This window comes from Manacus vitellinus, unplaced genomic scaffold (genome assembly GCF_001715985.3).
Source record: "Manacus vitellinus isolate BGI_N305 unplaced genomic scaffold, ASM171598v3 scaffold_6_pilon, whole genome shotgun sequence".
NCBI classification, from domain to species: domain Eukaryota; kingdom Metazoa; phylum Chordata; class Aves; order Passeriformes; family Pipridae; genus Manacus; species Manacus vitellinus.
In genome coordinates, this window is record NW_021940750.1 from 9405215 (window position 1) to 9418104 (window position 12890).

The window sequence follows — 12890 nt, forward strand, 5'->3', positions numbered from 1 at the left end:
TAGAATAATTCTCTCACTAACATAAAACACATAGTATGATGTTAAAATATAAATCAATTTTCATTGCAAAATATGTTCACAAATTAACATAAGGTGACAGCATGACAATACAACACTGCCAACAACAAGATTCATGCTGATGACTCTTAAACAATTCCTTCCTCCCACTGCTGGAAGGGTTCCTGTCTTTCTGGAAGGAAACTGTGCTTTGGAGGAACAAGACCCTCTTCGATGGACAATACAACTCTTATACTATGGTCCCTCCACAATCCAAGAGACAACCTGTCTCATGAACATCCCCTTTAAAGGCTTACGGGGATCAGATGACACAGAAATTGTCTACCAGAAATTTAAAAACATCAACCAGATTAGTCACATGCTATGAAATGAAAAGAGCAATGTCAATCTTTCTGCAGTGCTACTTTGCTGGAGACCATGCTGTTATCCACATGAAAAGGTCTCAAATAAATTAATTACTCTTCATAAAACTTCGATATAAAACAAATATTATTATAGACAATCAAGTCAAAGTGGTGTTGTATTTTTATTTTAAACTCTGGAAAAGAATACCTCTGTAGTACACTGCAACAGGTCAGTTCTCGATAGAGGTGAATGCTACGGGTCATGCAGAACACCTTTTCATCCGAGTCAAAATAATCAGGGAATCTGTTTCCTGCAATCTCAATCAACCTATTAAAAAAAAAAAAAAGCAAAACCAGAAGGTATATCACAGCAAAAAGAATAATGTAGGATAATAAGTCATCAAATATTCATGAAGCAAACACAGCAAACCTCTGAACCATAAGCAGATACCAAGTAATACTGGAAAGCTTTTAAAAAGGAAAAGCATACTTTATCAGTCAGACTGAAATACTGGAAGTCAGAACAGTTATGTTCTCTTCTCAGTGATGCTCAGTCAGTGGTACACAAGGGAAAGACATAATGTGTCTGTAAACAAAGAAAGAGAATATCTCCTCTAGAAGGAAACTGCAAAGTTTTTACTCAATGCAAGGTTCTTCAAATTTTATACAAGAGGTTTCACTCAATGATCAAACATTCTCCTATTCTAATTATTGTATCTAAATACTATTTTCATTTAAACAATAGTAGTCTCCAACTCAAACTCTTCCCTTTCACCTTTATCTTGTGGTGAAATCATAAAGTGTCACCACAGAAATTTAACAAGTTAAGAAACAGAAGATCCAGCCAACATAGAAGCAGGACTGCAAAGAACAGAGCCCAGTTCGACTTCAAGTACTTATGCAAGCAGTACATATATGGAAAGTTTATCTGACAAAGTGAAAACCTTTTCACAGATAATCTCTCCTTAAAAACACAAATAAGGTCATTTGGATGGGTGACTGTTTCTGTTTTACCAGTTACCTATTTGTAAAAATGGCTTATAAAATGTTACGAAAATCCACTTTTTAGAACATTGTGAAAAAAACAGAAACCAAACAGCATTGTGTCACAAAGTGACTGAGGCTCCAGCTGCCCGGCAACTACAACTGAACATCTATCCATTCAGATACCACAGGTACAAATGGCATGACTTGATACAACAAAATTACTAGAGCATTTAAGTGTCCGCTTTACTGATAGAACTGAATGTGGAATTCCATGATTAAATTTTCTCCATTACCTTATTAGCAAATTCATAAGCCTTCAAAACCTTGAATTACAGTTGCTAAGCATACCACTGTTTATTATCAGAGTAGACTAAAGAAGCATATCATATAACTGGTGATAACACTGCAAGAAGTTAGAGGAAGTTGGATTTTTTTTGTTTATTTGTTGTCAAAATACTTTCATATTCAGAAATTATGACTTGAAAAAATCTCATAGATGTCAAACTAAACAATTTGCAGTTAAATTATATTTTATACACAAAATCATTGAGGAAACTAAACGGTATGCATTCTAGAAATGCTGACTACCTACAAACCCTACAAAGCCATTGGAAAGAAGTTCTACTCCTCTGAACACAAGGCAATTTTATCTAGGTCCTTAAAGAGATGATCCAAGAATTTAACTTTGAAAATCACAGTTATAATCTGCACACTGAATTTTTTTTCCATAATGAAAGTTTTATTTTGTAATAACAGAAAATGCTTAATTGTTTGTATTTTAAGCAGACATATCCCACTTATATCCCTTATCCCATCATATAGCTTGAGTGGCTTCTAGTGAATTATACTTGTGGGCACAACTTACTGTTATTATCTCAATGCTTTTGATTTAGACCCCTTTCATTAAAATATGTAATGTTAAAGCTATTTTAGGAAAAAAAAATTAAAATCCATTTTATTTGGTTTAAAAATAGAAGCACTAAGCTTGAGTGTTAAGATACCTACCCTGAGCAAACAATTTAATTTTAGTAGCCTGATCCTCATTCATTAAATACATTACTTATTACACATAAACTTGTCCTGTAGAACTTCCAGAGACAGAATTTTGTCTGCCCACCTGCACAATTAATTATGCAGATCATTTGGGCAACACTGAGCCGCCATTCAACAGCCTGCAGGAAATGAGATTTCACTGTGCTTTCTAACGAGCACGCACATCACAAAGAACATCGTTATACTGAACAACATAAAGCGATACACGAAAATCTTGCCAAGATTGCAGCACTACTCTTAAGAGTTCCAGGTGGGTTCAAAGTTCTTTAATATCTAAATCCTGTTTGCCATGATGAGACCAAAATCTCCACAGAACATGTTTTCTGCAATCAGGGCAGATCCATTATGTATCCAGATAATCTGTTCCCAGCTTTGGTTCACAGAAATTTGTACCTAGTGTTTTTCACAAGCAATAAGTATGACTAGCAAAAAAAGCCAACCTAACAAATTCTTTTCAGACTTTCTGAGTACGTCTGGTATGTTTTCAGTTAATAGCTGGCTACTACAAAACTGATGACAACAATTTTGATTTCCAGACTTACTACAGCTCATTCCAAACAACAGGGAAAAAGGAATAGAAATTTCAAAAAATATTAAATCCTCATTGTTTAGAAAAGTTGGTAGTTAAGTAAAGTAAATTAGAGCTACCTTTAATGAAACACTGCAGGATTATTTCAACAGTTAATCACTCAGTCAACATGGGGAAGAGTGGCAACCAATACATGCATACATCTGTTCTCTCAAGCAAATACAGCACATAGTGTCTCCTGTCCATTCAGAACACTGTAAGTACACAGCTGAGCAGTTTCAGTCACATGGGCCAAGCAGGAGACATTAGAAAAATCAGAGATGTTATAGAGGTAAGGTAGTACAGTAATGTACAGCTGCTAAGGATATAGGAAAAATGTGAGCTCACTCAGAAGGAAACCAGAAGTGCAGAAGGACACAGGGTCCCACTCAGAAGTAGGAAAGAAATCTGAAGGAAAACTAGCTATGTCAGTCCTACTGTTCACCAAAAAATCTCTGTTTCCTTTGTAGTCAAACTGAGGGGCCTTTATATCCTCAAAACCTTCCCCTTAACTCCACAAACTAAATTGCAAAGAAAGATTTCAGGTACAAGACTGATAATAACATCTATAAATTGAAGAGCATGCCACCCACCTTGCCATGCCAAAAACTGCAACATCATTCAAATTAGGAAGGTGAGCAAACCATTCTATTAAATTAATTTCAACATCTATGGAATAACTGCATATATCAGAGGAATGGTTAATAACTACCACAGGTATCTAAAAATGCATCATTATTGCTCAGAAAATAATTGAAGGCTCCAAGATAAAAGGTCCTAAGAAGTGTATACTTTAGATTTTTGCATCTTACCTTTCAGCACTGAATGCAGACTCTGTGTCAATGTATATAACTGCCCCATCTAGTCCTCCCATGCTTAGAGGCAGTGTAGCCAGAACACTCAGCATAATACAAAATTGAGTTTTGCCACAACCTGGTGGGCTAGTTATCTGGAAGAAAAAAAGATTAGTAACATAACATTCATTTTACATAATTGTACTTTTATCTTCAACCCATCAGACCGTATTCAAATTTTGCTCCTTCAGCTACCACAGGAGGAGACAGACATGAAAAGACAGAATGCAACCCAGAAAGAGCAACTTTGAGTTACTGCTTTGCAGTCAGACTCATCCACTGAAGAATAAACAGCTTTACAGACCCAGCATTATGCTTGCACTTCATTTTTTTTTACATCATTATTACTTTTCAAATTTGTGGTCCTCTACTCTCTCCCTCACTCACAAGATCTTCCCTAGAGACACCTAGTTCTCTTCCATCCCTGTGCTACCTTCTAAAATAGAGAAGAATTAGACGATTCACAGTTGACATTCACGTGTCACCAACAGCCTTTAGAGCTGAAAACAAAGTCCAGAGCTAATGAGCTCACAGATGTAAATGACTGCTTAGGAATCATCACTACTTTGGTTAAACCAGGTCTCCCTTGGAAATCACAAGGATAATTGCTTATATCCTGTAAAGACTGAATGTTCAGTGTGAACCATAGATATACAAAGAACACATTTTATCTGCCCCAGAGACTACACTCTGCTCTGTAATATGTATTCTTTCATTGGTGTTAACTCCCTATTACCATATTTCAACACCAACACCATTCAGTGATCCAGACCAGCTTGCCAATTCTAAGCTTTCACCTGTGCTCACTGAAAGCCCCCTGTGGTTAAGGTTCCAGTACGATTTTGATTGAGAGAAAAACCACAGGGATCCAAAGAATACATTGTTTGATGAGATCACCAGTTTCTGAGAACAATATTTTTCTACTAGAGATGGCAGTCTGCTGTTCTTTATCCACTGTAGATTTTGCAGAGATTGTAAATGAATGCTGGGCTCTGTGTTCAGATAATTGTAAGTTCATTACTACTATGGCGAGTCTTTAAATACAATCCCACATTGTAACTGCTTCTGGGAAGAGAGATGATGAAATCTTAAATACTAAGAGGGCTGAAAAACAGCTGAGTGACTTTAGGTACTAGAAACAGAGCGATGGGTTCATTCTGATGCTAGTAGGTAAAAGCAAGCCTCTCCAGGGAAATTAAACTCCAAAATGAAGCATACCTCCTCAAAACACCTAGTATTGCCAAAAAGAAACCTTAAAACAGAGAGATTTTTGAGACTACATACACTAGAGTTTGGTTTTAAGCACAGACACCCTTTAACCACTAGGTATTACAATATTGCTATGGTTTTAAGTAGCAGCAGCATGAGTTGAAGCACAGAAAATTTACAGGGAAGGACTGCATTAGCTACAGTTAACAGTTGGATAAAATCCCTTTAATCATCTTTGTCTTTAAACAAGGCCTGAAAGCCAAGCCATATCAGTCAATCGACTTGAAGCTTTGATGCAACAGAAGCTTTAGATGATTTTTTTTTAGAAGCACACATTGCATTTAGAGAATTAGAGATCAGGAATCAGTCGTATTTATGCAATTATCTGTCCTTCAGCCAGTGCACTTAAATTACAGAATATCATAACAACAATGGCTGCTACATTTTAATCTAAACCCAAAGCATATATAAAAAATGCAGAGGCAATACACATTCCTTAGACTGTGATAGCCAAGGAACCTCACCAGCTGTTTCTGGTTAAAAAGGAGACTTGAAATGAATGAGGGGAGGGCATCAATCCAATTGTTAAAAGAAAATGTTTAGATAACTGTGAGGACATCCTGTAAAAATGCCCGTAATTTCAGCCTTGCCTGGGAGGTGCACTGGAATCAACCTTTCAGTGGCTGATGCAGGAACTAATTTAGCAGAGTTGCTATAAAAATGTCAGGATATGAGCATCATATCAGAGAAAGAGAAGAAACTTTGCAGGACAAGCTAGTATAAGGAAGCAAGCCAATTGAGCAGGAGAGTATTTCTATTCCCAAAAACAATACTTCATCTTTCATCAGTATTCCTTTAAAGGGCATTAAAACAGACTTTTAAATAATCCACAGTAAACAGTTTTAAACTACATTTTATTGTAGTTACTACACGTTCAGCAAGTGTTTCTGAACACTACCATCCTAGTTAAAATTCCACTAATATAATTTAAATTGAATGTCAGCAAAAAGTTTGCTTGGTTTGTTTTACTCTGAATTTGCTCAGGGAAAAAAAAATCACCCAAATAGAAATGTGAAGACTACAACAGTTTTTAATTTACCTCTGCCTAATAAAATATACTTTTATTTTTCAATAAGCTATATATTATTTTCTCTGGCACACCTGGAGGGTTTGAATGAAGTCACAAGGAGCTAATTCTTCTTCAGCTACCAGGAGATGAAATTCTTCAATATTCACAAAGTAATTAATTTAATTTTTCCTCATACAAGTTGGCCTAAAGCTCTGACATTTGACCACAGAATTTCAGCTATGATTTAATTTCCTACTTAAAATCTCATAGTGGTTTGGAAAAAAAAATGGTCTGAGACAGTGTAACACAAATCAAATCCCTCTGGTACTCAAAACACAAGCAGCTTTGGCTGTAGAAGACACCACCACAAGTCTTAATCTTGTGGCTCTTGCACTCAAATTCCAAGTTTCCAGCCACCATTACTGCTGGGTAAACCAACAGGAAGACAATGATTTAGCCACACCAGTCAGGAAGTAAATGCTGCACCAGCATACTTTTGAACAGAACTTTCTACATTTAATACCTGAAAAGCAAATAAAAAGCAATACATATTTATTTTTTTTTTAGACACCTCTAATCTCTTGAGTTATTAATCTAATTCCTGGAGTCTACCTAGTTCTCCCTATGATATTTCTGATTAAGTAGTTATTATGTATCAGTATTGTCAACCAAGCCCAAGGTACAGGTGAAAGAAGGCAGTGCTGGCAGTTCTTGTACAGACATCTACATCGCTGTCCATCAGCGAGATCCCCCACTGAAGAGAACTGCACCAGGCAGGTCTTCTCACTCTTAACCAAAATATGTTAGAATGCAAAAAACATTCAAAAGCTTTTTTTCAGAAGAAAACTTAAAGTGAAGCAGCTTTCCTGGTGCAGTGCTTTTCATTTACAATTAGATAAAAGTTCAGCCTATCTTTGAATACATTAATTCCCCCCAACTAATTTTAAATACGATGATACATAGAGAGTATGACAATTGTTAAAATAGAGATAAGCAAGTTTCCCAGATTTCCTCATATCTAAAGAGATAAGTATTTTAAGGAAACACTGAGGTGAAAATATTAAAATTGAGTATTGTGAAAATCGACCAGGCTACAAAGTAGTATGAAATATACAGCACTGCAAAATTAAGCATTCGCATTAACTTCCTGTAGAGCATTATTTTATACCACCTCAGGAAAATTATATTTGACATCCACAGTTTAAGATCAACTGCTTGGTTAGCTTACTTCAAAATAAAATTAACAAAAAGGAAAAAAGAAAAAAACACCAACACAAAACCTAGAAGTCAAAGGTTAGCTAAGCTCCGCTAAAACTCCCAGCATGTCAACCACTGCTTTTCCCAGATCTCCCTCTGAAGCAATGCCAAGAACGTGGCAATCAGCAAGCCTGAATCCTATTATGCTCCAGAGCCATTCTACCTGGTCTTCATGCAAGAATATGTCAGATACACCACACTGATTGCTGAATGATAGCTCCAATTTAGGATTAAAAACAAAGACAAATATTCATCACAGCAGCCTCGTAAAATAACTGTGGCTCTGTGGACCCAAAATCACATCAACTTGGTTTTTAAGCAGAAAAAAATATTCCATATTCAGTACTCCAAATATTTGGGCACCACTCATGAGCCAGTCAGTCCTATCACAGAAAAGACATCTCTATTCTACCTTTTCCTCCCACTTGCACAGCAGTGGCCCTGCATTTCAACTAAAGCACAATTTAGACATTTAAGCAACATAAGCACGGGAACAACCATTCTCTGCCTTCAGGAAAAAAAAGGTTAGTAGACCACATGGAAATCCTGGAAATCCACATCCTAGCTGAAAGCAAGCATCATTTCATTTCAAACATGGACTATACTATTTCATCAGTTCACTGGATGAACAATAACAGATAAGAAAAGATATCAAAGTACACCTAGTGTAGTCACTGCTTTGCTGATAAAAATATTTTCAGCAACTAAAAATTCATCTCCTGCTGAAGGCAGTGTAGTTACAATGTCAGGACCATGCATACCACACTACTACATACAGGAACAGCTCTTTCTTCTTCAATTAAACCGAATTTAGCAAGCTATTTCTCCCAGAATTTAAAGACTCCCAGTGTTGATCTTAAGTTCTTCTGATCCAAATTTCTTATAGTAAATTGACAACAAAGTTAGGCCTAGATATGAGAGATCAATATAGGTTCTTAATCAGTATGTGTTCTTAAACATTTTTATGACCTGAATGGTGTATATTCCTGTACATCAAAAACAAAAAGAAAGACTCAGAATCTTTAAAAACTAATATCCCCTCATAACATAAGAGTTTACTAGAGCAGAAACTGTTTAGTCTAAACTTAGTGTTGCTTAAACACTAGTATGTTTTAAGTCACTATCTGTTTTCATAAGTCATTTCTACCTGAGATCAAAATCAATCTAGCTTGATTATAAGGTGTGGAAAAAACTTATTTTCTTCACAGTATGATTTTCATAACTTCTCACTTTTAGTCCTCTACAAAGAAAAGCACTTATTAAGGACTGTTAAAGTGTTCAAGGGAAAAAATTGTTTCAACCTGTCTATATTCAGAGCATGACTCACACAATATATAGGTCTTCTACAGGGCACAGCTGACTTCAGAACTTTAAGACAGCAAGTACGGCCACACTGCATGAAAGCGTCCATCTAGCTCTGGATTTGTCGCTAACAAGAACCTACAACAGACAGCTTGGGGAATAACCCAGGAGCAGGGCACACATATAATGACAGTCTCTCCAATATACAAGTTTCTCCAACTCCATTTGCAGGTCAGCAAATTCCTAATGCAATCAGAGATTGCATCTTTGTATTTTTATAATACTCTGTGACTCCTGTGAGCATCTACACAAATCCCACCTTTCCGGATTACAGAAACTATGCACTTTCCATGAGGCCATAGAGAAATCCAGATACTAGAACAATTTAATTGTAAATAAAATTTAAAGAAAAAAAAGTAGCATTATCCAAGGTCTAGAGAGTGACAGTTAAATAGATAGAGAGATATGTACAATCTGTAGTTCTGCAACTTTCCCACTGCAAAATCCAGCCAATTCTCCTGAATTTCCTGTGAAAATTTTCACTTTTTTAAAAGTAAAGTGAAGGAGTGATTTTTGACTTCTAGGTGGAATGCTCAACTGAAGTAACATATATTAAACAAGTTACCTCTGTGAGGGACCCACAAGGTACTCCACCATGCAAGACTCTATCCAAACTATGCAGCGTGGTGGATAAAAAGGCTGAAGAGGGACTGACAGACTTCCTCAGTTTCATTTCATAAGCCTACAGAAGGAGGGAGGAAAAAAACAAAAGAGAACAAACCAATCAGAAAATGCCTTTTTTTAGTGGAAATAGGAGACTTGTACTTGCTTTCATCAACTTGGTATAACAACAGTTGCCAATGAGCAAAGTACTCCTATCTTCAACTATAGTCTGTTTAGTTCATCACACTTACATCCTATTTATATCTCACTGAGTAAATTTTAAAGTCTTTTTTATTTCCCTCACCACAATATTAAATAATAAGCCTTTAATAACAAAATGACAGAAGTTTTCTCTGTTCCTATTCAAAAAGGTTTGCTTTTAACTCATAAAAATCCAAATTCTAAATAAGTAAACAGTATATGTATGGTTAGTGGCCATTACAAAACCCTCACATGAAATCTAAAAACAAAAACTCCCTCCTCGACGTTCATTACCAATTTGAAACTACGTGGGTTGAAGGAAAGTTTTGCTAAAGAGTCCCAAGTCTTCGAATAAGCCTGTGTAGTACTCTAACCATTCACCATTTTCCACTTTGCCAAAAGAAAATCCAGCCACTGCCTTGCAGCTACTGTGTTTCCTTCTTGCACTCCCCCCAATAGTGTCTTACCTGTAGAGTAAGGCACACTACAGCTCATTAGAAAAAATCCTCAAGAAATTATTTTCAGGATCACTTCACTTCTCGGCACCACTTTTATATCTAAAACCAGTTCATACTGAAATTCTTAGTCTTTTTCTGTATTAAACAACTTGTTGGTTTTTTTAGTTGCAGGATTCAAACTAGAAGCCATTTTTACATGCTGAATTGCAAGAGAGGATAACCTATTTCCCTACTGCACTCAGAACAGATGCTGCAAGCCTGAACAATCTCTTGAGGCTATAGCACCTAATAAATGTAACTGCATCAAACTAAAGTGTGTCAGAGATATAAATTTAAAACCAAAAATACTACTTCATTGTGCAATAAAACCAAGATGCTCCATGCCTCCTGGCTAAAAAAATGAGTGACAATGTTCAGGTTTTTCCCTGATATTTTATCAAAAACAGTATCAACACAAGTATACTTACTGTCTGCATTTTGGGAGCACAAGCTCGGCTGACTTTACAAAGAAGCTTCTGCACCTCATAGTAGCTCTGTCCTGTCACTTTCATTAGCTCCAAGAGGGAAAGACATAAAAAGTCCTGAAAGACAATAAAGGAGTTCAGAGAGCTCAACCTAGGAATCCAGGCTGGGGACTAAACTGATGCAATCTATATACAACTGGTACCCATTCCACAGGTTTACCAACTCTGCCATGTCATACACTATTATGCTGTATCTCTCCTACCTTTTCCTCATACAGTATACTAAAAGAAGTTGTATTCACATTTTAAAAGACATGGAATAAGAGGACCAACCATTTAAGATCTGTGTGATGGAACTGCAACAAGATAACACCTTTTTGCCCACCTGAAACACATTAAAAACAAATTTAAGTCTTCCAAATTGCAGTGCTAGGCAGAGATTCTGTATATATGATGCATATTGCTGAAATACATAGGGCCTCTTGGCTCATGGACAGCTTCTTGTCCACCAGGGCCCCCTCTCTGCCCTGGTGAGGGGCAGAGCTGTTCTCTGCAGAGCTGCTTCCACAGCTTCCCTACATCCACAGGGGTAGTAAGTCCATAAAAGTTTAAATGTTTTAGTTAGGTATCTATCATTTTAAAGCTCTATTTTTACAAAGCAGCAGGCCAGATGGTGTCTGAAATGCCCCCTACTTCACAGAAAGTAAAGCTTCCTGTTTAATTACAAAAAAAGTGAACACCACATGCATTAAAACAACACAAACACACACAAAAAACCCACCACTAACATAAAAACCAACCACAAACATACCCCGTAAACAAATTAACATTTTCACCTGACAGGTAGTGATCTGACAGCGACTCAGCCTCTCACACAGGTCCTGAGACAACTGTGCTCTTCTTAGTTTCTTAGCAGCCATGCTCCTCAACCTGCACAGCAAACAAAAAAAAAATTTTGAAAGATGATTTGAATATGACTGTGCAATTTCACTCACTCTTTGCTAAAGAGCAGGAAAGTGTGCACCCCTGTGCATATATATAGGTATATATAAATGATACAATGTGATACAGATTTCCCCCGTAAGTCTGCATCACATTAAGTTATATTACCACTCTGAAAGCACTTTTGTTGAATTACATCTCCTCATATTTGACCACGTATGAGATCATGCCAATCAGAATCAAAGAGTCAGCACTGTTTATAGGGCAGGTGTTTCTGGGATGTAAGAAAGCTGGAAATTACTCAGTCGTGAGCTGAATAAGAACTCCTCATGCTATACTGCACTGGAAAGAAATGAGTTATCTTTGGATGCCTGAACATGAATTGTAGAGCAACCACAGTAAGCACTCAGCCCTAGAACATATATTGCTAGAACACACACTCAGTTCTGGTCACCCAGGATTCGTGACAGGTGTTAAAAGAACAAAAAGCCTGAAGGGCTGGAAAGATACTTTAGCATGCAAGAGTCAAGATGATCAGTCAAACCATCTCATAATGTTCTGTGTACACCTTACAAACCAAACACACTCAATAAAGAATTCTTTAATTTAGCCAACAATGTAAAAGAAACCAGAGACCAAAGCTGAGCATATGAAGAAGATAACTACAACATTATTTATTAAAAAAATGAACAAAAATACCACTGCACCAAGACAGCAACAATTGTAGTACACTGTGATTGAGACCTAAGCAAATTGCATTTTTGAGACTCCTGATTAAAGAGGATCTGATTATCTCAGATAAACCTTAAGACTATTTTATGTAGCAGGTAAGACTATTCCTGCAGCTATGGATCCTTTTCCCCCTCAGTTATGTACATTCGTCCTCTTTTTTTCTGTCATTCCACTCTACTGAACAAAACCCCACGGGATGGTGTTTGGCTCAGTACAACCCAAAACACACATATACGTGTTTTTGAGCACATCGCTGTTTCACACATACTCTTTAGGCAACATTCCTAGTATTAATACAATTAATACAGACATTTAGGCAAGACGAAAGGTTTCATAATGCAGTAAGTGCAAAAATTGTAAATATTTGCCATGATGCAAAACTATTACAGCTTCGCAGACGCGCAGGCCTCCACATCTTCACAAGAAGGAAACTTCATTGCCCCGTCTACAGAAAATGCTCCTTAAACAGGAGGAAACCCAGCCGTCTGAGGCACCCCGGCCGCCCAGCCCAGCGCTCCGGCGCCCCCCGCCCCATCGCCCGGGTCCCGGGATGCGCCTACCAGCCGGAGACCCAGCCCAACCCTCTCTCGCCGCGGGCAGGCACCGCGAGCACCAGAAAAACCGCTCCCGTCGCAAACCACCTCACCCCCGCGTACTCGGGGGCGTCCCGCCGGGCCCCGCCAAGCCGTAACAAAACCCACCCGCCCGCCCTCCCGGGGCGCAGCGCGGGCCCCGCGCACCTGAAAACTATTTTATCAAGCTCCCGCGC

General features: G+C 37.5%; 1 protein-coding gene across 5 annotated transcripts in view; it reads right to left on the reverse strand.

Moving 5' to 3' along the window:
- The window catches only part of RAD51B (RAD51 paralog B), a 408859-nt gene extending 396258 nt beyond the window's left edge, over positions 1-12601 (reverse strand). For 4 of the 5 annotated variants that reach the window (XM_029964330.1, XM_029964328.1, XM_029964331.1 and 1 more), the window contains exons 1-6: positions 12432-12601; positions 11284-11377; positions 10451-10564; positions 9287-9403; positions 3783-3919; positions 571-690 (exon numbers count right to left, since the gene is read on the reverse strand). In XM_029964330.1, the coding sequence (XP_029820190.1) occupies positions 571-690; positions 3783-3919; positions 9287-9403; positions 10451-10564; positions 11284-11377; positions 12432-12433 (584 nt within the window). In that variant the 5' untranslated portion in view covers positions 12434-12601. The remainder of the gene's footprint in view (positions 1-570; positions 691-3782; positions 3920-9286; positions 9404-10450; positions 10565-11283; positions 11378-12431) is intronic. The other variant, XM_029964329.1, reaches the window with a different exon arrangement.
- Between the last annotated feature and the right edge of the window lie 289 nt (positions 12602-12890).